The 21,738-nt window shown below is 46.8% G+C and overlaps 1 protein-coding gene across 1 annotated transcript in view; it reads right to left on the reverse strand.

The window, feature by feature from the left end:
• The window catches only part of PIN4 (peptidylprolyl cis/trans isomerase, NIMA-interacting 4), a 41,857-nt gene extending 22,611 nt beyond the window's left edge, over nt 1-19,246 (reverse strand). Inside the window, exons 1-3 of the mRNA XM_075572971.1 lie at nt 19,199-19,246; nt 1,257-1,303; nt 929-1,020 (exon numbers count right to left, since the gene is read on the reverse strand). Of these exons, the coding sequence (XP_075429086.1) occupies nt 929-1,020; nt 1,257-1,273 (109 nt within the window). The 5' untranslated portion in view covers nt 1,274-1,303; nt 19,199-19,246. The remainder of the gene's footprint in view (nt 1-928; nt 1,021-1,256; nt 1,304-19,198) is intronic.
• Between the last annotated feature and the right edge of the window lie 2,492 nt (nt 19,247-21,738).

Here is a 21,738-nt window from a genome sequence, read left to right on the forward strand (position 1 = left end):
GTCCTGTTACTTCCTGGTAAAACATTTTATAAATAAATAAACTTGGACAGCCATGAATGACAACGTTAGGTAGGAGATAGGAGGATTTTGAGTTGAACAACACAGACGCAATATTGTCTGTATACACACACAATATGTAGCTACTGTATATTCTAGCACCTAAATAGTGAACATAGAATTAGAGTGTGTGGCTTTAAAGTGTGTGGCTATATGTGTGTCTTAGGCTGGGGCTATAGAGGGGTGAGGAGTTCAGAGCCGCGCTGACGCTGGGCTCGCCTGCTGAAATCTGCGCGATTTCATGCCCATGCAGGCGAGCCAGCGGGCGCTATCGGAGGCGGGGGAGACTGATGGAGGCGGGGCAGTGACGTTGCAGGGCCAATCGCCCGCGACGCACCGATGTCAACGTCACGGCGCTGTGACGTTGACGCTGCTCCGCGCTGATTGGATGTTTTCAGCCGACAGAGCACTGAAAAACAGCTTCGCTGTCGGCTGAAAAACCCAGCACCTCCGCACGCCTGCAGACGCTCGCATAAGCCCCCTCTCAAGGCATCCTCATTGAGGATGCAGGGGCTCAGCGCGGAGCGTCCGCACGGCTCAGCGCGGCCTGTCCTTCTATGGACTCGGCCTAAGTCTGGAGTGTGGAAGCGCCCAGAATAGAGGGCTACAATTAAGCTCCTAAACTTTAGCATTCCCCAAGCTGCTCTTGGAATAGCACGGCTGTAAAATACTAGCCTAATGTGCTACTGGAATGACTTGCACCCAAGTGGTGAAGGGTGAATCACAGTGCACCTAGGGGGGCCCGATATCATTCGATTCATTCCTACAATAAAATCACTACATGAGTTGACCCCACGGGATGCTGGTGGGTTTTCAGATAGGACAGGAAGGATAAGTCCAAAGTGAATGACCTCCCTCTCCGGATACTCACCTGGTCCTATATGAGGCTCAGCTTCCTGCAGTACTACCTGCCCTGTTCCAGTGGTGTGAGGGGAATAGGGACTTGTGCAAGGAATCCTGGGCCTGCAGGAGTACAGGGGGAAGCCATAATACTCTGAGCCCAAGAACTTAAAATCTACTGAGTTGTCATCCCAAAGACTACTGAAGGACAGGAAAAATCTATAATACTTTAATAAAATTAGTGTACAATCTACTTTGAGATTATAATCCTGGGGGCCTGCAGAAAAACTCTAACCCAAAGAGCGTACAATCTCTTCTGACAATGACTCCCTCCCCTTGCAGTCACATTGCAGGCGTACCTTCTGTGTGACGACATGAGGCTTCCTGCAGTACTGGCCGTCCTGTCCTGGGGATGACAAGGAACAGGATCTGTATCATAGGGAGGAATAACACTGGTTATCATTGGGGTCGTCTCTGTATTATAGGTGCAATCCCGCCAGAATCAATGAGCTAAACACATCATATGGGACAGCAGCCAATTACATAAATGTCCCAAAATGTATCCCAAATTATCTCCATATCTATTCCCTTCTAAACAATAGTGTTACGGAGTCTCGCTGTATCAGGGAGACTCTGTGGTTGTTGTTTCCTCTCCCAGGATCCCCAGTTTGTCTGTTTGCTGCTAATTGTCTCTTCTTCCCCAGGGAGGGCAATTACATTATCTGCCATGTTGTTTTATCCCAGATATTGAGATCTTCCTAGTACTTACCTTGCCCTCAGAGGGGGTCTACTTTCTTTCTGTCCTTTCTTGGTATTTGCCGATACTCTGTTCCACTCTTCGCACCGTGGAAGGGGCGTTAGGGCCTCTCTTCCCTTGTGTGAGGTCTGAAGGTGGAACGGGAACCCCCATCTGTACCTGATCCCTTGGCTTCTCAAAAGGCTTGTTATTTCCCTTAATCAATGACGTTTAGCCAGCGTTATTGGGGCGATATCAGTGAAGATCTGTTTCCTGGAATCTGATTGTATTGAGATTTCTAGTTTTGTGGAGAATCTCCTCCTTTACTGAAAAATAGTGCAGCCTAGTTATAATATCTCTGGGTCCTCTCCCTTCACAATCTCTTGGTCTCAGGGCTCTGTGAGATCTGTCCATTTCAAGTCTCTCGGTGGAGGCCGGTGGTATTATGTTTTTTGGGAGATGGTGGAATGCAGGGATCACCGGACATGGATTCACCAAATATTTAATCTCTTTTTGACTCAAAACTTTAATTGTTTTACCTAGTTCGATCAAGTCTAGAAAGACTCCAAGAAAGGAGTCCGAGGGATCACCTGGTAGCCCAGAGTAGGTGGTAACATCTCCAAGTTGGCGATATGTCTCCTTGAAGTAGCTAGCCCTACTCTAAGAGGAGGTGTGCCTGTCTCTCCAGCTGGCCGTGCTAGGAAGTGGATTGGTAGTGACGTCACTAGGGGGCGTGACTGGCGAGGGATGGCAATGCCCTCAGACATGTATTTTCAAAGAGGTAAACATGGGTGCATTTATGACGTCATACATATGCGTTTTTGGCGCGAAATTCAACTAATTCATTATACATGTGATATATGGTATAAATGGGTCCCCCAATGTATTGTACCTTACTCCTTGATAAAGCACCTTGTTGTGTGAAACGCGTTGAAGGGTTTTTACCTCCTTGTTTGTTATGTCTGATTGACAATAAATATATTTTACATTTTTGATACCCCTAAACATAGCACTATATTCAGGCCAATACAGTATATATCTATTTGTTCATATCCATTTACGGTTGTCTTTAACATTTATATAATTTATTAAATCATTAACACTAACAAACATTACACACTTTATTAATCCTCTCGCTTCGATGATCATACCTCATGCACCTGACATTCGGTCTCACTTTATGACCACTTCACTTCTATCTATAATATATATATGTTTTTAAATTAACACTTAAGGTAGCGCTCTTTTGCACTATATTGCTCGTGAGGAGAAAAAAAAAGAAAAAAATATATACATATATGCATACACACACAAAGATGACAACATGGTCAAAAACACAAAACAATCTACAGTATAGGTGTGTGTGTGTGTGATCCACAGGGCGGTGGTTACAATCCTGACTATCAATGTTTACGGTCGGGATGCCAGATGTGACACTGCGGCTCCCGTTAGCGCGCACCCCTCTCCCCTCCTCCCTGTACCTTTCCCTCCCTTCCCGCCGCTCTTTCCTTTCGGCGGCATCTCTCTGCTTTGCCACTTCTGGGGGAGGGCGTCGCGTCAACTACGTCATCAAAGCGCCTAGACCGCACAGCGCCGCATTCCTCTTGTCACAAGGAGGCAGAAGAGGCGGGCTAGGAGAGCGCCCCCCGGGCGGGGGGGAGGCTGTTATCCATCTGTGTGATTTCTGCAGGCTCAGGGCGGAGGTCAGGATGTGGGAGAAGGTAGAGGCGCTATCAGTTAAACACAGGGAATTAGATAAATCACTCACTCCCCTTCCTCCCCTACCTTCTACAGCACACCCGCAGTAGATGGGGAGGCTGCAGTCTCTTCACCCCGCTAAATGCCGGCTATTGACCAGAAATTGCCTGAGACGAACCCAGTCTGCCACACATTCACTCTAGATAAGTCCGTCCGACAGCACCCCCCCTCCACTCTCCCTTCCCCTCCACTCTCCCCACCTCAACTCTCCCTTCCCCCCCACTTTCCCTTCCCCCCCTCCACTCTCCCTTCCCCTCCACTCTCCCTTCCCCCCCCCTCCACTCTCCCTTCCCGCCCCCTCCACTCTCCCATCCCCCCCCTCCACCCTCCCTTCCCCCCCCTTCACTCTCCCTTCCCCCCCTTCACTCTTCCTCCCCCCTCCACTCTCCCTTCCCCCCCCTCCACTCTCCCTTCCTCCCCCTCCACTCTCCCCCGTCACTCCACTCTCACCCCCCACTCCACTATCCCTCCCCCCCCCACTCTCATCAGGTGGCATGATGCAGACAAAGCAGTCCCAGTAGCTGTCTGCTGGAAATCCTGGGGTCTGGACACACACTGAGTCAGCTCAGACGAAGGATGACTCCTGCGTGATGACAATGTCTAAGAGTCCTGACGTGTTTCGTCACAATATGTGACTTTCTCAAAAGATTGTGGGTTGTCTCAATATGTGGACCATTATTTACAACCTTTGGTCACGAAACTAAAATGCCATATTAGAGACACCATGCACCGCGTCGATTCCATCTCAGTGGTTAAATGGAAGCCCTCATATTTATGGGCTACATGCGACGTATCGTCCCTTTACACCTGCATTGACCATTCCAGGGGGATTAAAGCTATTACATTCTGGCTAGATTTTGACAATTCCCTTACCTCCATACAAAAAGTGTTTTTGCTAGAATTGATTTCATTTTAAAACACAATTATTTTCTGTTTGACAACACATGTTATTTACAGATCTATGGAACGGCCATGGGCACGGGGTTCAGCCCAAACTATGCAAATCTCTATATGCGATTCTCGTCCCACGCACCACTGCCAGGGGGAGGAGGAGCGCTGAGCGTGCCCTTCAGTGCCCTGTACCTCCACCAGGGGCCTGGCTGCAGCAGGACACACAGCCATGTCCGCAGCTCCGCCGGGGGTAGAGAATGGGGGCTGCTCCGTTCGTGTACCTCCGGAGGGGGGTGGGGCTGCTGCTCAGGAAACTCAGACAGAGCCCCCTGTGTCCGCAGCTCCGGTGGGGGGGTCAGGAAAGGGGGGGCAGGACACCAGACAGAGAGACATACACATCATACACTGACTGACACAGACACACACACATACACTGACTGACACACACACATACACTGACTGACACACACACATACACTGACTGACACACACACACCCCAGTGACGCGCCGAACATCGCCCCCCGAGTTATGTTCCTATCCCCCCCAGTGAGCTGCCGAGCACTCTCCTCCCCCGTGTCCCCTTACCTCCGCCGGGGGGCTGGCTGCAGCAGGATACACAACACGCAGTTCCACCGGTGGGGGCGGGTTGGGGGATGAGGGAGGAGACTCAGACAGAGTCCCCCGTGTCCGCAGCTCTGCCGGGGTAGGGGGAGTCAGGAGAGAGAGGGGTGGGGGGGGGGCAGAACACGACACATAGAGGGACATGTACACCACACTCAGAGAGACACGCACACACACACTGACTGACACACGCTGACTGATACATACAGACACAAGGAATTCAGTTACTATAAATATAGACGTGCAAATAGCTAAAACACGTGGTCAAACTTCTTTGTGTTGGAACTGAAATTGTGTTTTGATTTTTAATTAAAAACATCACCATCACAAATACAATTTCTGTGACAAAAGACAAAGAAGTTTCACTTAAAATGCGCGTGCACAGCGCACACATGATTTTTTTCTTGTGTAAATATATACTGTATACACACGTGTGTGTATATACAGGAACAAACCCTGGTAAGCAGATTTGTAGAGAGAGGTTATGATATCAAAATCATTCAAAGGGCATTAGAGCAGCAAAACGGACGGAGCGAAAAACTCTTTTGGAAAAATCAAGAAAGAAATATGAGACTAAAAAACAGGTGAGCGGAAAGTTATATTATCAACAACAACTACAGGTGTTCCCATATTCATCACCCAATAAATAATACAGCATTCAGCATGAAAGAAATCCTTAATAAATACTGCGGGATTATACTACATGATCCTATCATTCGATATAAACTACCACCTAAGATACCAATTGTATTTCAAAAAGCGGGAAGTATCAAACTATGAAAGCACCTCGCAGGTTAAGAACAGAAAACAAGGGGAGTTTAATGAATGGACCTTCCCCAAATGGTAATTCCCCCTGTGGGAGAACACGGTGCCTTACGTGTAAACATCGTAAGAAAGGGGATACGGTTACCTCCCACTCCAATGGAGTGTCATATCCAGTGGTAGGACATATAGACTGTTTGTCTGCACATATAGAATATCTGCTCCCCTGTCCATGCGGTCTCCAGTATGGTCCATTCATAGTGTTTATTATTAAACACCCTCCCCCCACCTTACCTTGATGCGGCATCACGTGACCTGCAGCGTCATTTGACACCGCATTGCCATGGACAGAGTGACGCCGGCAGAGTCAAGGTAAGTAATAGCATTGCAGAGGCCTCACGCGATATCCCAACATTTAATTTTAATGCCTCAGGGACGTGCGCGGGGCCTCTGCAACCGCCCGCGTCCCGTCAAAAAAATCTCCCACCCCCCCATATATATATATATATCATAGAAAAAGAACAAAAAGCACTCCGTAATAATAGTCACTGGTGTGGGTGCAGATCCTATAATGAAGAATAAGCAATACGATACCGTTTGGAAACGAAATCAGCAGGCAGCACTCCAGTGGTGCACCACCTTGACAAAGGTCCCATTCGTGGACCGAAACGTTGGTTTTGTGTTTATTTTATTTTTTCAATACACTTGTTCGTTCAATTCTGGAGTGCTGCCTGCTGATTTCGTTTCCAAACGGTATCGTATTGCCTATATATATATATATATATATATATATATATATATATATATATATATATATATATATATACATATACATATACATATATATATTTATATATATCATACTATGTGTGTATATATATATTACACACATATAACATTTTATAAAATTTTATTCAACGTTTTAATTGATCATTTGTATAGAAAATGAACAATGTCGCAAGAAGCGCTATTTTTCAAAATGTAGCATCTCTATTAATTAGTGTAAAATGATACTTCATATAAAGCAGGTTATGAGACACAGTATTAAAAGACCATGGGGCCTATGCAGCAATTTGCGATATGTGTGTGTCGGCAGCACGCTTACATCTCCTGTGTTTGCCGGGAATTTGCCGCTAAATGCAGTAAATGGCGATTGTGAGGGAAATTGGTGAGTTGCACATGTTGCGAGTACAAGGCGCAGCGCTCCGCGTTCCTGCAGTCAGTGGCGGATGACTGCATGTGTATGTATTTCACTTGAATGTGGCGTCAACCTCTGCACATAAATAAAAAACCTCCTTCTTGCTTAAAGCATTCAGTTACTCACGGTAGTGACTGTCTTGCTGTTACTGAGATTAGCAAACCTTTTACTGCTGTCCCTAATTAGATACTTTTAGAAACATACCTGGTGCAGTGCTACAGTTGTGTCTTCTGTTCTTTGACACGTGAAGAGGTGATACATGTGTGCATGTGTCTTGTGACATTTCATGTACATTTGTGTCTGTGTGTTGGACTCTGTTGCAAAGCTAACATTTCAGTGAGTTGCTGTGTGTACTGTAGCGCGTGCATGCAGCAAGAGGGGGATGACGTCATGTATCTGTATTGAAGGAGAATTTGGCGGCAACTTTTGAACATGAAAAAATCACCTCATGATAGTTTGACGCATTCTGTTACTCACAGCAGTGTGTTTCTTGCTGCTAGTGACATTAGCAAGGCTTTCACAGCGCTGTCCCTCAATAGATAGTTTTAGGAACATACCTGCTTCTTGTCATTCACAAGACAGACACCTTTGGCTAACATTAATAATGTATTTTATTATAAACAACACATGTAACAGGTTCTGAATGACATGTAATACAATTGAAGCTGCGCTGCCAGCAGCAACAGTACAATGACACAACAACGTCACTAGCAGCTGAAATGTTCGGCTCTCGCCTGCTTGTTGGTGCCTTCTTGTATTGCCGCAGCTTTTTGGCGCTTTTCTCGCAAGGAGTTTCTCCCGCGCACCCCCGAGATCTCACTCGGCATCTACTGAATTCAGAGTGCTGCTTAATATGGCGAAATAGCCATTCTCGCCACCCCGCCGGCGCTTGATTTCCGGCAACAATTGCATATGCCGTTTTTCAGTTAACTCGCACACATACCGGCATCAACAGCATACTACATGCCAATCTCGCAATAAAACAGGCAAATTCTGCCTTCTCGCAAGTTACTGCATTGGCCCCCATGTCTCTTATCACATCCCAGTATATGGATATCTTCTATTATCACAAGCTGCTAACATCTGACAGGGCTCAGAGTCTGAGCCCAGAATGTGACATACTGAACATTCTCATTCTAAATTTCAAAAAATATTGTGTTTATTTCTGACCTGACTGCCGTGGTTACAGCTCAACCACTCTGTTCTACTGCATGTCACCACTTTCTGCCACAACCAGCTGACGGTGGATCTACAAGGAGTTCAACGCTCATTGGCATCACATCTGTGGCTTGGTTGACGTATCATTTCTCCAGCTTTTTATTGTATTGTTTTTAAATAGATTATATTTATTTAGTTTAATAGATATTTATTTAGTTTAATAGATATTTATTTAGTTTAATAGATTATATTTATTTAGTTTAATAGATTATATTTATTTAGTTTAATAGATATTTACTTAGTTTAATAGATTATATTTCATAGTTTGATAGATTATATTTAGTAGTTTGATAGATTATATTTAGTTGTTTAATAGATTATATTTGTTAGCACAGTAGATTATATTTACTAGTATTTAAGTCTCCCCCTCAGTGCCCCATTAGGACCCGTGCATATATTTAACACCTTTTCGGAGTCCCTTATTTTTTAGACCCTCGGAGCCGAAACCTAAAGGGGTCAGCTAAGAAAGTTCGGATCAAGAGGCGCCACACAGCTTAAAGACAGAACATTTCCAAGGGAGATGGCGACACCTGAGGTAAGATCTAATTAAAGGACAACCTTTGGGGAACGAAAGGGTGACGGGGAGTGTAAGAGGGGGGTGAGAGAGCAAGGTGGTGTGTGAGAATGGGGCAGAGTAAGAGAACGCAGAAATGATGGGGATTTGCTGCATACTTTTAACGGTGCTCTTTAGTCCCAGGGAAGACCGGCATTTTGTCCAATGTATACAATATGATTGATGGAAAAGGGCCCACGGATTTGAATCAAAAAAGATAATTTATTGTGCCACAGACTACAACGTTTTGACTGCTGGCGTTTGTTTACTAGCTTTAGTGGGTTTAGCCACTTTACCTGAGAAAGACCAGCAGGCCGAAATGTTGTAGTCTATGGCAGTGCAAGAGAAAACAGGTTGGGGGGAGGGGGGTTCTCGCAAGGTTGCCGACCCATGGGTGAGGGTCCCCGGTGGAAACTAGTCCTGGGCCCCGGGAAAGCTGTCTGTGGCCCATACTGTACAGATAAGAGAGAACAATGGCAGAGCACAACCGGAATCATCCGAACAAGAAATTAGGAGGGAAGTGCGTTATCCATAAAAAATGTAATAGTCATGGAAGGAGAAAGGGCAAGGCATTACCGTACCAACATGTTTCGTGCTACACAGAGCACTTTATCAAGGCATGATCAACGTGGACGCTGCAGCAGACTCGTGAGTTTTCTTGCTTGCTACCTGGTCATATCATTATTCCACAAAAGGATTAGGGTACTATTTATTGGGGTAATCATTAGCCTTTGGGATCCTGGACAATGAGTGCCATCTATGGTGGTTTACCAACTAGGATACCACACCCAGTACCCCCCTACAATCAAGAATATATCCCAGCCTTCATATAGGATTCATTATCTTCATAACATTATCATTATAGCCGTATACAGTTCTTAGCACCACGCATTATTCTTCTGTGGCCCAAGCTGAGTAACATGTAGAAAGGACACATGTATGTTCAGAATGAGTTAGCATGGTATTTTGAGAGGCATCATAGCAGGTAATACTGAGCACTGCAAGGCCAGTCAGTATGAGAAAGGGTCCGATGGAGGAGTTGGAGGGCCCCAGAATATCTCTTAAAGCAGGAGTGTGCAAACCGAGGGGCGCGACATTTTCTTGGGGAGGAGGGGCTTGGCGCCTACAGAGGCCCCTCGCTCTTCCCACAGCATTTAAATTAAATGCCGGCGATCGCGCGCAAGGCCTCTGTAAGTTCCCTTTCCTTGTCTCTTGTGGCTACTGGCGACAGCAACGTTGCGTCACATGATGTGGTATTGCCATAGCAACATGACATCACATGATGTGGTTACATCAGAACGTCGGAGACAAGGTGGGGAGGGGGGAACAGGGGGGAACAGGGGAAAAGGGTTGTGCAACCCTGTCTTAAAGCATTGTCCTGCATACAGAGTGAAGGCGAAAAATGGTTAGACGAAGAATGGTTAAGCGAAGACTCGGACATGAGACCGAGAAAAAAACCGAAAAAAAGACCGGATCGGGTGAAGGTGAGTGATGAAATAGGCGTCACTGTGTAACTCTTCCAGTTACCTGCAACTTCATGCAGAGAAATAGCAACGCTTGTTTTTAACGCGTTAAGCGCCAACTGCTGAGAGGTTAAGGGAGTTACTAACCCAAACTCAGCGACGCTTCTGTGTCTCTGTGATAACTCCCCCAGGACATGCTAGGAAACCAGAGGGAACTCAATGTATTTTTTCCTGGTAAAATATTTTATAAATAAAAACATGACCTCGGAGACTGTGAGACTCCCCCTCCCCCCCCCCCTTCCCTTCTACACTTGGCGTCCCAAACCCCACCATAACCAATACATAAATAACCACAAAAACGAGGTCTGGCGGTGTGAGGCCGCGGCTTTTTATTAAAACTTCAATTAACCTAATAAGTGCCACCCCCTGCCAGAGTGCTCGCTCATTGGGTAAAGCCAAAGGTACCCGAACCAATGGCCGTAACTCCCCCCTAGCCGGGCCCCACCCCGGCCATCTGGCGAGAATGGGCCCCAGGAACGCACGTGTAAATGAGCCGCGCCCACTCGCCACTCCCAGCCACCTTTTATTTTATTTCTGTTATTCATTTTCATTGTTTATTTATTCTTTTTTTTATTTTAAACACGTACAACCGACATATTTACCAGTATTCACAATAAAGGGCAGGGTGGGGGCACTCTCATGGCAGGGCGTAGCCTGACCCCGCGCCTCTGTCTAATTCTAACCTCCCTGGCCCTTCTCCCGGCCGTGTCCCCATCACTGCCAGAGGGGGCGAGGGGGGGGGAGGCCATGGGGGACGTAGTCCACACTCACAGGTAAGAGAGAGCCTAGTCCCTCTGGTCATAGCGCCCGGTCACCGAGGGCTCAAGGCTACTTTTCTGGGTTATTTTGAAGCAAGCTACACTAGGGAATATTTATTAGGGGTCTCCCCTGACGCAGAAAACATTTAGGGGTCTCCTCAGACACAGGGAGAACATTTAGGGGTCTCCCCAGACACAGGGAGAACATTTAGGGGTATCTCCAGACACAGGGAACATTTAGGCGTCTCCCCAAAAATAAGAGAGAACATTTAGGGGTCTCCCTAGACACAGAGAGAATATTTAGGGGTCTCCCCAGACACAGAGAACAATTCCTGGTCTCCCCAGGCAAAGAGAAAACATTTAGGGGTATCTCCAGACACAGAGAGAACATTTAGGGGTCTCCCCAGACACAGAGAACAATGCGTGGTCTCCCCAGGCAAAGAGAGAACATTTATGGGTCTCTCCAGACGTAGAGAGAAAATGTAGGGGTCTCCCCAGACACAGAGAACATTTCAGGGTCTCCCCTGGCACAGAAAACATTTAGGGGTCTCCCCAGACACAGGGAGAACATATAGGGGTCTCCCCAGACACAGGGAGAACATTTAGGGGTCTCCCCAGACACAGGGAGAACATTTAGGGGTCTCCCCAAACACAGAGAGAAAATTTGGGGGTTCTCCCTAGACACAGAGAGAACATTTAGGGGTCTCCCCAGACACAGAGAACAATTCGTGGTCTCCCCAGGCAGGGAGAACATTTAGTGGTCTCTCCAGACAAAGAGAAAATTTAGGGGTCTCCCCAGGCACAGAGAACCGCACACATTTAGGCCTTGACCCCGCTGCCTACTACAGCGTCCGCTGTAGCGGACGCTGCACGGACGAGAGCCCTCCCCTCAATGGCGCAGGGACCGCTGCGAGGGGGGCTGCAGCGCCGGGGCGAGAGCTGCTCCTGCTCTCAATAGAATTGAGAGCAGGACTCGCGACGAGTGATAAGGCACGCCCCCCGTGGTTCAGCCAATGAGGGCGAATCTGCCGGGTGACGTCATGGCCGGCCCCCGTCACTCCCCCGCCACGCCCCCACCCCGGTCTCTCTTTCTGCAGTGAGCTGCAGACCAGGGAATCAGCTGCACGCGCCGCCAATCTCGCGGGCGCGCGTTGCAGCAGAGTTACCGGGCCTTAGCCTTAGATCCCAAAGCCTCAGCCTTTCCCACACTGAAGGCGGAGGGTGTCAAGATTCCAGGTATTTAAATAAAACGTTGTTACCCGGAGTGTGTCTGGCTTTTATTGTAACTTGTCCTGAAGTCTGTCACTGATACAGGTTATCTATATCATCACTTCCCTGTGTGTATCCGACTGTCTCTTTTCTTATTAACTCTGCGCATGTCTGTCACTTGTTATAGTAGATCTGTCACTTTTCATGTTCCCTTTGAGTGTATCTTGTGTCTCTTTATGTCTCGCTGTATCTCCATGTGTTTGCTAAGACTTTCACTGCTACAGTGCTAGAGTCCTACAAAAGGTGTGTTGGTAGATGTGTGTGTGTATAGGTGTGTGTGTTGAGGTAGGTGTGTGTGTGTTGAGGTAGGGATGTGTGTAATAGAGCAAGAGAGAGAGAGATAGCGGCACAGCGTTTCGGTCCTATATATACACACACACGTTCCTGCTCCTAAAAAACTGCAGGAACGGAGTACCAACAGGTTCCTACTCCTAAAATAGAAACGCACAATCAGTCATATTCACACACTCCCACTAAAATACGCACAGATTGATACTCTTGTACAAGCACAGACACACACTACAAGATATATATACATGTATACATACACACACACACAATCATACTTCTCATTATGCTTTACAAACACAGTAACTGTCAGACAGTAACACAAACTCACTCAGAAACACACACTAACGGTTTTATACACACATACAGACATATGCTCCCTCTCATTCTCACTACACACGCACCCTCTCGGTGTACAAAAAAAACAATGCTTATAAAAAAAACATATTAAAAAAAAACCAATGCATATAAACAAACCCCAGTGCATATAAAAAACAATACATATAAAAAAACATAATGCATAAAAAAAAACAATACATATAAAAAATAGCCCAATGCATATTAAAAAGCTCCCAATATATATTTAAAAAAAAACAATGCATATAACACCACCCCCAATACTTTAAAAAAAGCCAGACTTACCTTGTGGCCAGGCCCGGCTGCAGGACTTCTCGCGGCCGGGCCCCGGCTCTCCCCTCAGCTGCAGGTCTCTCTGTCCCATGTGCTTTTAACGCTGGCGCGCACGCCGGAGACTGGGCTTAGCTTACTACCGGCACGCTAACATCAGAGAGGTGCGCTGGCATTGGAAGCTCGGTGTGGGACAGAAAGAAGAGGCCTGCAGCTGAGGGAGATCCGGGACCCGGCCACGAGAGGATTGGCAGCCGGCCAGGATAGAGGTCAGGCCCAACTTGCAGTGCCGGCCAGGCCCCTCACAGATACCTGTCCCGGCTATCCCCCGGCTATCTCCCCCTGTCGGGGAATGGGCCTTGAATGAGTCTATTACTCTGAAGCGTTGCTAACATTGCGAAGCAACGTTGGGTTGTGAAGATTGTTACTGTTTGAATGCTGTGGACAATTGGCTTAACCGTCGATCCCCCCATACAGCACCAGGACATGTATGGGAGTGAGGAATACATGTGATCACATTACTATCCTCTGTATCATAGGCATGGGAGGAGTTTGACAGCGAGGAGGAAGAAGATAAAAAACGCACTTCACGGGTAAATGGGAATGGCATAGTTGTGAATCTGCCGCACACACGGTGCTATTAGCTGTTGTACTATTTATGGAAAAGTCTGCAACACTTTACAGTGTAATAATACAGAATCTGCTGGAGATGTTTTAATGAAGGTTAGTGGGTCCCTGTTTCCTCGGGTCTCATGCGATGGGAGCGTTCCCCAAATCTGAGGTTTGTGCCCCTATTAAATGGGGGGGGGGGGGAGAGAAATACATAGAAACAAAAATAAGGAGAGACAGAGATAAATAAAAGAGATAAGATTAAAGGGAGAGAGACTGACAGGAGAGAGAAAGGAAAGGCAGAGAGTAGGGAGACTTCTCGTCCAAGATGATGAAACAGCTGTGACCCATGGACACCTTCTCTGGGAAACCTTCCACTACCCATGTGACATTACACCTCCACCGTAGGGCGTACTGCGTCTGGGGAGGGTGTGTGTAAAGGATCCTGGGGAGGGGCATATAACGGAGTTCTGCGGAGGGGTATACAATGGGTACTGGGCCTGGGTAGGTGGGTATAATGGGGTAATGGGCCTGGGGAGGTGGGTATAACGGGGTATTGGAGAGGGGGTATAAGTGGCACAGGAGCTCTTGCGATACAGAGTATCACTGTCCCTGGTTACAAACACTTCATGTCTCCTGCAGATCAGGACATGCACGAAGGTGTTGCGCTTTGTGCCACCAGACGACGAGGCGGGCTACGAGGCGGACGACGAGGCAAACGTCGAGACGGATGACGAGTCGCACGACACGTGGGGTGACGAGGTGGAAGCCAGATGTAGAGGGATGTGGTGCTTCCCCTGTCTCAGGCTGGGGAGAAGATTCCAGAAGCAGGTAGCAGAGGGGCCAGTGCAGAGAATTAGGGGTATTCTAGGGACCCTGAGAAGATGGTTTGACCGCAGGAGGGAGATAAGAGCACAAAGGCTGCGGGACAGGCAGGCACGTGAGAGAGAAGAAGAAGAACGGGCAATGCGCTGGTTTTATGCGCACCAGCTGGGAGTTTCAGTTATGGCCCTAGATGTATAAAAAAATAATAAGATAAATAAAATAATAAACAGAGGCGTAGCTATCGGGCCTGCAGGGGGTGCGACCGCACCCCAGCGCGACGCAAAATGAAAGGGCGCCAAAATACTGGACAAAAAAAAGAAAAATAATTTAAAAAAGATAAATAAATAAAATAATAAGAGGAAAAAATAATAATGATTATTAATGCGCCCCTAGGACCTTAGCGCGCTAGGCGACCGCCTAATGGACGGCCGGCCCTGCGAGGTGTGCGGGAGGAAAAGGGGTGAATGGGATAGATATGCAGGGGAATTGGGGAGCAGGTGAGTTATACACAGGGGCACAAGGGCCCCATCACCCGCATCTCTATATACTGAGTGTGCCCTGTGTATAACAACGCTGATCTGTGCTGCTCCATCTGATCTCACTGCGCAGTGATCCAGGGACCATCCGATCGCCATTTAATGGGGTCAGGAAGGAATTTTTTTCCCCCATTGCACAGCAGGGGTTATGTTTCGCCTTCCTCTGGATCACAGCAACAAACTGCCCTTTGTGCATGAATTATCAGTGAGATCTTTATACTCCCTGCATTGGTCTTCACCCCTTTGCTGCCGGAGGGGCCTGCAATGCATTGCTCTGCGTGTTACTATATCGCTCTGCAATGTGCTGCAGGCCCCTCCCAGCAAAGAGATTAATTATTTAAATAAAATACTCTCTTTAATCAAACCTATGTGTAGTGTCTTTTCTATCCGTTGTATCTATTGCTAACAGCTCAGTGATTCTTACCCAGGACGCTGCACTAGTGTCACGCTGCCAAGCCGGGTGTGAAGAAGGTTTATAGGGTCACATACTGTATACACTTCTGCCAAAACACGAGTGCAAACAGGAAGCCCCTCTGATCTGTCATATCTTTTATTACACAAAACGGTATCTAAAAAGGTAAAAAGAACATACAGGGGATTCTGCTACAAATATCTCTATAATTACAAACCAATTACCAAAATATTTAGATTGGAGTCGAGTTAAAATTGAAGGGGAGTCAAATATAGGGTAATGACATACAAATATCCCCAGAAAAGTAGCCCCCCCGAGTACTTACCTCCCGGCTCGCACCCCCCCTCCTTCTCGGCTCCGGCGTCAAATAACATCATGGTGTCATGTGAAGTCACGTGACCCCGCGGCATCATTTGACGCCGGTTACCATGGCTACGTGTCGCCGAAGATCAGGTAAGGAGAAGCTGCAGGGGCATCGCGCAGTCCCCTCGGCATTTGATTTAAATGTTTTGGGGGAGAGCGCGGGACCTCTGTAGCCACCACACACCCCTGAAAATCCTCCGGCCCCACTTTGCACACCCCTGCCTTAGTACATATGCATAAAAGGGTGAGCGGAACTGTACGTTCTAATTGTTAAAAACAAAAATAATAACATTTTAATAGTAAACGAGAACGCCGAAAAGCGTGATAATTATATACATTGATAACAAAATGTCAATCAATAAGAAGGCTGGTCGGGAAAATGCAGGGTAGGAGCCGGAGGGCCTCAATATAAATACCCCTAGAAAGCCGATTGCTGTATGCAGCCACGGGAGACCATCGGCATTAGGCAAGGTGTATGCAGCGGCTGGGAACAATAATGTCCATATAATTATCTGTTTAGGTGCCAGATGGAGTATCTATGGTGTAGGAGTGATTGATCCATACAGGTACCCCCAAATAGATATATGCACAGTCAGTAGTATATGCTGGTAAATATACAGAGCATTAGAATGCACTGAAAGGCACAAAAACCATGGAAGGTATATACAGTATAAACACAGCCCCAATACAGCAGTGTCTCCCAGTGGCTCTAAACTTCCAATCTCTTTCTCGCTCGTGAGCGTCACTGGCATGATGTCACTACGCCCCAACGCACGTTTCGCGTGACGAGTCACGCTTCTGGGGGGAGGAGTCACGTATAGCTGCTTCCGTGTATCAGATATACCCTGTAGCATGGGTGGAGCTAGAGAAGGCAGCCAATAGAAAGGTGTCCGGCGGAATAGACGTCGTCACGGACAACCAAAGGTAAACAATGTTTGGAGGGCACTGTCAAATATGGTAAGTATATAAAGGAGTATAGTAAACTGTCAGGGGAGTGATCCAGAGCTTCCCTTATACTGTAGCTCAAATACCGCCGGGAGGCACCAAAATCAAAAGAGAAGAGACCAGCATACATAGGTTTCCGGTGTAACATGGATATAGACACACGTTAATTAGGAGGCAGCAAAGGCCAAACTATGAGTATATCTCTCGCATGAATAGGTACATGTCCTGTATCGTTGGCCAGGATGAATATGCACCAAGATGTAGAGGGGCCAGAAATATAGGTTGCTATCTAGATGGCTGATGTTGCAATAATGACTGGTCATAAATAGCCATATGCAGCCCCACAGCGAACTTTCAGATAAAATATATTATAAATAAATGAATGTTGGCGAAGAGAGCTCGATTTTGTGTGGCGACTGCAGCAGAGGAGAAGGGTGACGGAGAAGGGTAGCAGAGTCGGCTGGGGGCGAAACAGACGAGTGGGAAGAGATGGGGTGATGTAGGTTTACATTAGAGAGCAGCCAAATTCATGATCATCACTTATTTTTGAGTAAACACACACCTATACTTAAGGGGGCATCGCAATAATTTACAGTTAAACAAATTAAAACGATATATTGTACAATTGTTACGTTAGACAGGAAAAGCGAGAAGGAAGAGCTAAGTCTTACACTGAGCCCCAAACAGTGGTAAAGTAGATATACACCAGAGTTCCAGACCTCTGAAGCTGCAGACATGAAGCCTCGCCCACCCAACCACCCAGCATAGGGTGCAGTGCCCTTGGCACAGAGAGGCAAAACCCCCTGAGAACGTGGGAAGACCCAGTATCCCTCCGCAACTTCAAAAGAGACAGCAGATGGGCATGCCCTGACCTTGCAAGGTTTTAAAGGCCAACATGAAGCGAACCCGGTTGATCAGTGGAAGCCGGTACAGATCACGTAAGATGAGAGGGATATGCGCAAAGCGAGAAATTCTGCTGAAACTGTAGGTGATGCAGGTTAACATTACGATGAACACCCACAGATCAATCTTAATGACCCCGCTAAGTTAATGTGACTATGTATTTGTAGCGCACAGAGTGTAAGGCCTTGGCCATGTTTAGCGCTTGCTGGCGGAAGCGTGCTGACGCGCGCTCCCGCTCAGCACTGAGCCCCTGCAGCCACAATTAGAGTGGCTTTAGTAGGGGCTCACCTGCGCTTCCGCGCGCTTGCGGAAGCGCAGGTCTTAGGGGAATTTTAAATTCCCCCGCTTGCCGGCGCGACAGGCCAGTCACGTGAGCGGTTCGCCCAATGAGGGCGAACCAGCTCCGTGACGTCACTGGCCCGCCCCCGGCCAGTGACGCGCCCGCCCCCGGCCCGCCCCCTGACGGCTGCTGACAGTGCGTGCGGTAAGCAACCGCAAGGCCAGGGACAGCACCCGCTTTCCCTGCGCCTCAGCGCGCCTCAGCACGCCAGCAGGGAACATGGCCGAGGCCTAACTGAAAGAAATCACACTAGATCCCTTTCACAGCTGCACTCACTCTGTGCCAGGGACAAGCTTGAAAACGAGAGGTAACTCTCCCTGTATTACTTCCTGGTGAAACATTTCATAAATAAATAAATAAACCTGGACAGCCATGAATAACAAAGTTAGGTAGGAGATAGGAGGATTTTGAGTTGAACAACAGAGACGCAATATTGTCTGTATACACACTCAAAATATATAGCTACGGTATATTCTAGCAGTGAACATAGAATTAGAGTGTGTGGCTTTAAAGTGTGTGGCTATATGTGTGTCTAAGTCTGGAGTGAGGAAGCGCCCAGAAAAGAGGGCTACAATTAAGCTCCTAAACTTTAGCATTCCCCAAGCTGCTCTTGGAATAGCACGGCTGTAAAATACTAGCCTAATGTGCTACTGGAATGAATTGCACCCAAGTGGTGAAGGGTGGATCACAGTGCACCTAGGGGGGCCCGATATCATTCGATTCATTCCTACAATAAAATCACTACATGAGTTGACCCCACGGGATGCTGGTGGGTTTTCAGATAGGACAGGAAGGATAAGTCCAAAAGTGAATGACCTCCCTCTCCGGACACTCACCTGGTCCTATATGAGGCTCGGCTTCCTGCAGTACTACATGCCCTGTTCCTGTGATGTGAGGGGAATAGGGACTTGTGCAAGGAATCCTGGGCCTGCAGGAGTACAGGGGGAAGCCATAATACTCTGAGCCCAAGAACTTACAATCTACTGAGTTGTCATCCCAAAGACTACTGAAGGACAGGAAAAATCTATAATACTTTAATAAAATTAGTGTACAATCTACTTCGAGATTATAATCCTGGGGGCCTGCAGAAAAACTCTAACCCAAAGAGCGTACAATCTACTTCTGACAATGACTCCCTCCCCTTGCAGTCACATTGCAGACGTACCTTCTGCGTGACGACATGAGGCTTCTTGCAGTACTGGCCGTCCTGTCCTGGGGATGACAAGGAACAGGATCTGTATCATAGGGAGGAATAACACTGGTTATCATTGGGGTTGTCTCTGTATGAAAGGTGCAATCCCGCCAGAATCAATGAGCTAAACACATCATATGGGACAGCAGCCAATTACATATACGTCCCAAAATGTATCCCAAATTATCTCCATATCTATTCCCTTCTAAGCAATAGTGTTACGGATTCTCGCTGTATCAGGGAGACTCTGTGGTTGTGGTTTCCTCTCCCAGGATCCCCAGTTTGTCTGTTTGCTGCTAATTGTCTCTTCTTCCCCAGGGAGGGCAATTACATTATCTGCCATGTTGTTTTATCCCAGATATTGAGATCTTCCTGGTACTTACCTTGCCCTCAGAGGGGGTCTACTTTATTTTCCTTTCTGTCCTTTCTTGGTATTTGCCGATACTCTGTTCCACTCTTCGCACCGTGGAAGGGGCGTTAGGGCCTCTCTTCCCTTGTGTGAGGTCTGAAGGCGGAACGGGAACCCCATCTGTACCTGATCCCTTGGCTTCTCAAAAGGCTTGTTATTTCCCTTAATCAATGACGTTTAGCCAGCGTTATTGGGGCGATATCAGTGAAGACCTGTTTCCTGGAATCTGATTGTATTGAGATTTCTAGTTTTGTGGAGAATCTCCTTTACTGAAAAATAGTGCAGCCTAGTTATAATATCTCTGGGTCCTCTCCCTTCACAATCTCTTGGTCTCAGGGCTCTGTGAGATCTGTCCATTTCAAGTCTCTCGGTGGAGGCCGGTGGTATTATGTTTTTTGGGAGATGGTGGAATGCAGGGATCACCGGACATGGATTCACCAAATATTTAATCTCTTTTTGACTCAAAACTTTAATTGTTTTACCTAGTTCGATCAAGTCTAGAAAGGCTCCAAAAAGGAGTCCAAGGGATCACCTGGTAGCCCAGAGTAGGTGGTAACATCTCCAAGTTGGCGATATGTCTCCTTGAAGTAGCTAGCCCTACTCTAAGAGGAGGTGTGCCTGTCTCTCCAGCTGGCCGTGCTAGGAAGTGGATTGGTAGTGACGTCACTAGGGGGCGTGACTGGCGAGGGACGGCAATGCCTTCAGACATGTATTTCCAAAGAGGTAAACATGGGCGCATTTATGACGTCATACATATGCGTTTTTGGCACGAAATTCAACTAATTCATTATACATGTGATATATGGTATAAATGGGTCCCCCAATGTATTGTACCTTACTCCTTGATAAAGCACCTTGTTGTGTGAAATGCGTTGGAGGGTTTTTACCTCCTTGTTTGTTATGTCTGATTACAATAAATATATTTGACATTTTTGATACCCCTGTGTCCCTGGGCAGTGCGCTGCTTGGTGCATTTCTTTGCATTTTTGGACTGTTATCAAGGCAACTCGGTGCTATTTGACACCGCGCAGCCATATTGCCAGTAGTTGCAGAGGGAGATGCCGGGAGACATTGTGATATGGTTAAAATATTTTTTATTTCTAACAAGATAAAAATAATGGGCACAAATAATGTTAAACATGCCTGGGGCATATAACAATGGAGGTATAATCCACTGTGGTGTTGACCACTGAAAGTGGATCAATATTAGTGCTGTTATTAGCAGCAACCAATACAATATTGTTCAGACTGCCCTGTAAATTAAATTGGGCACTACACAAGGTATTGTTCAGACTGCCCTGTAATTTAACTTGGGCAATTAATCCTAGATAATGCTCAGAGACTCTCAGACTATGGCTGTTGATTGTCTGGTGGGTTATATTGCCCAATTGAGGTAACGGGGTGCTGTTGGCTTAGTACCGTAGGTACAATGTGTACAAGTAAGCCTGTTTCCCCCCTATTAGGCGATTAGTGCACCAAAGATACGCTAAATACAGCAATGCAAATTTTAATATAAAGATCTCTTAAGTGTCCCAGCATCTAGATAAAAAGAGGGGTCTGTTTGGAGCCATATATAAATGCCAGAGCATCTGTATAGATTCAAGTGAGCAAGGGCTGATTGTAAAAGCCCTTTAAGTTCTAGTCTGAGTACTTTTAAAACCAGAGACAGAACATAAAACACAGACAAAGCTCAGTTTTTAGCACATCCAGTGAGACTCATACACGGTACAGTGCCTAAATATATATGTATAAATATCTAATAAGTAAAATGGTCTTTTAGTTTGACATTTTTGGCCAAAATTGTTGTAAGCCCCTGAGCCAACGCCAAGGCAGACCACATATCAGGGGTCCCTAACGCTAATATAAATTCTTAATAACCTGTGTAATAACAGGAAGAATGATTTATAGTAAATCTGTCAATATTAGTTGCAAAGTTCTGAGTCTGACTGAAGCTTTTATTAACCTGTACATTACCAGGAAAAGCACTCTGTATTAGAGTTGTCACAGCCAAACTGCAAGCAGGCAAGTTCCCCTGAGTGGAAGATGCTATGGAGTGGGCCCATAACCATTTAAATGTGGGAGGGGGTGAGCTTAAATTAGGAAG

This window comes from Ascaphus truei, chromosome 16 (genome assembly GCF_040206685.1).
Source record: "Ascaphus truei isolate aAscTru1 chromosome 16, aAscTru1.hap1, whole genome shotgun sequence".
Taxonomy (NCBI): domain Eukaryota; kingdom Metazoa; phylum Chordata; class Amphibia; order Anura; family Ascaphidae; genus Ascaphus; species Ascaphus truei.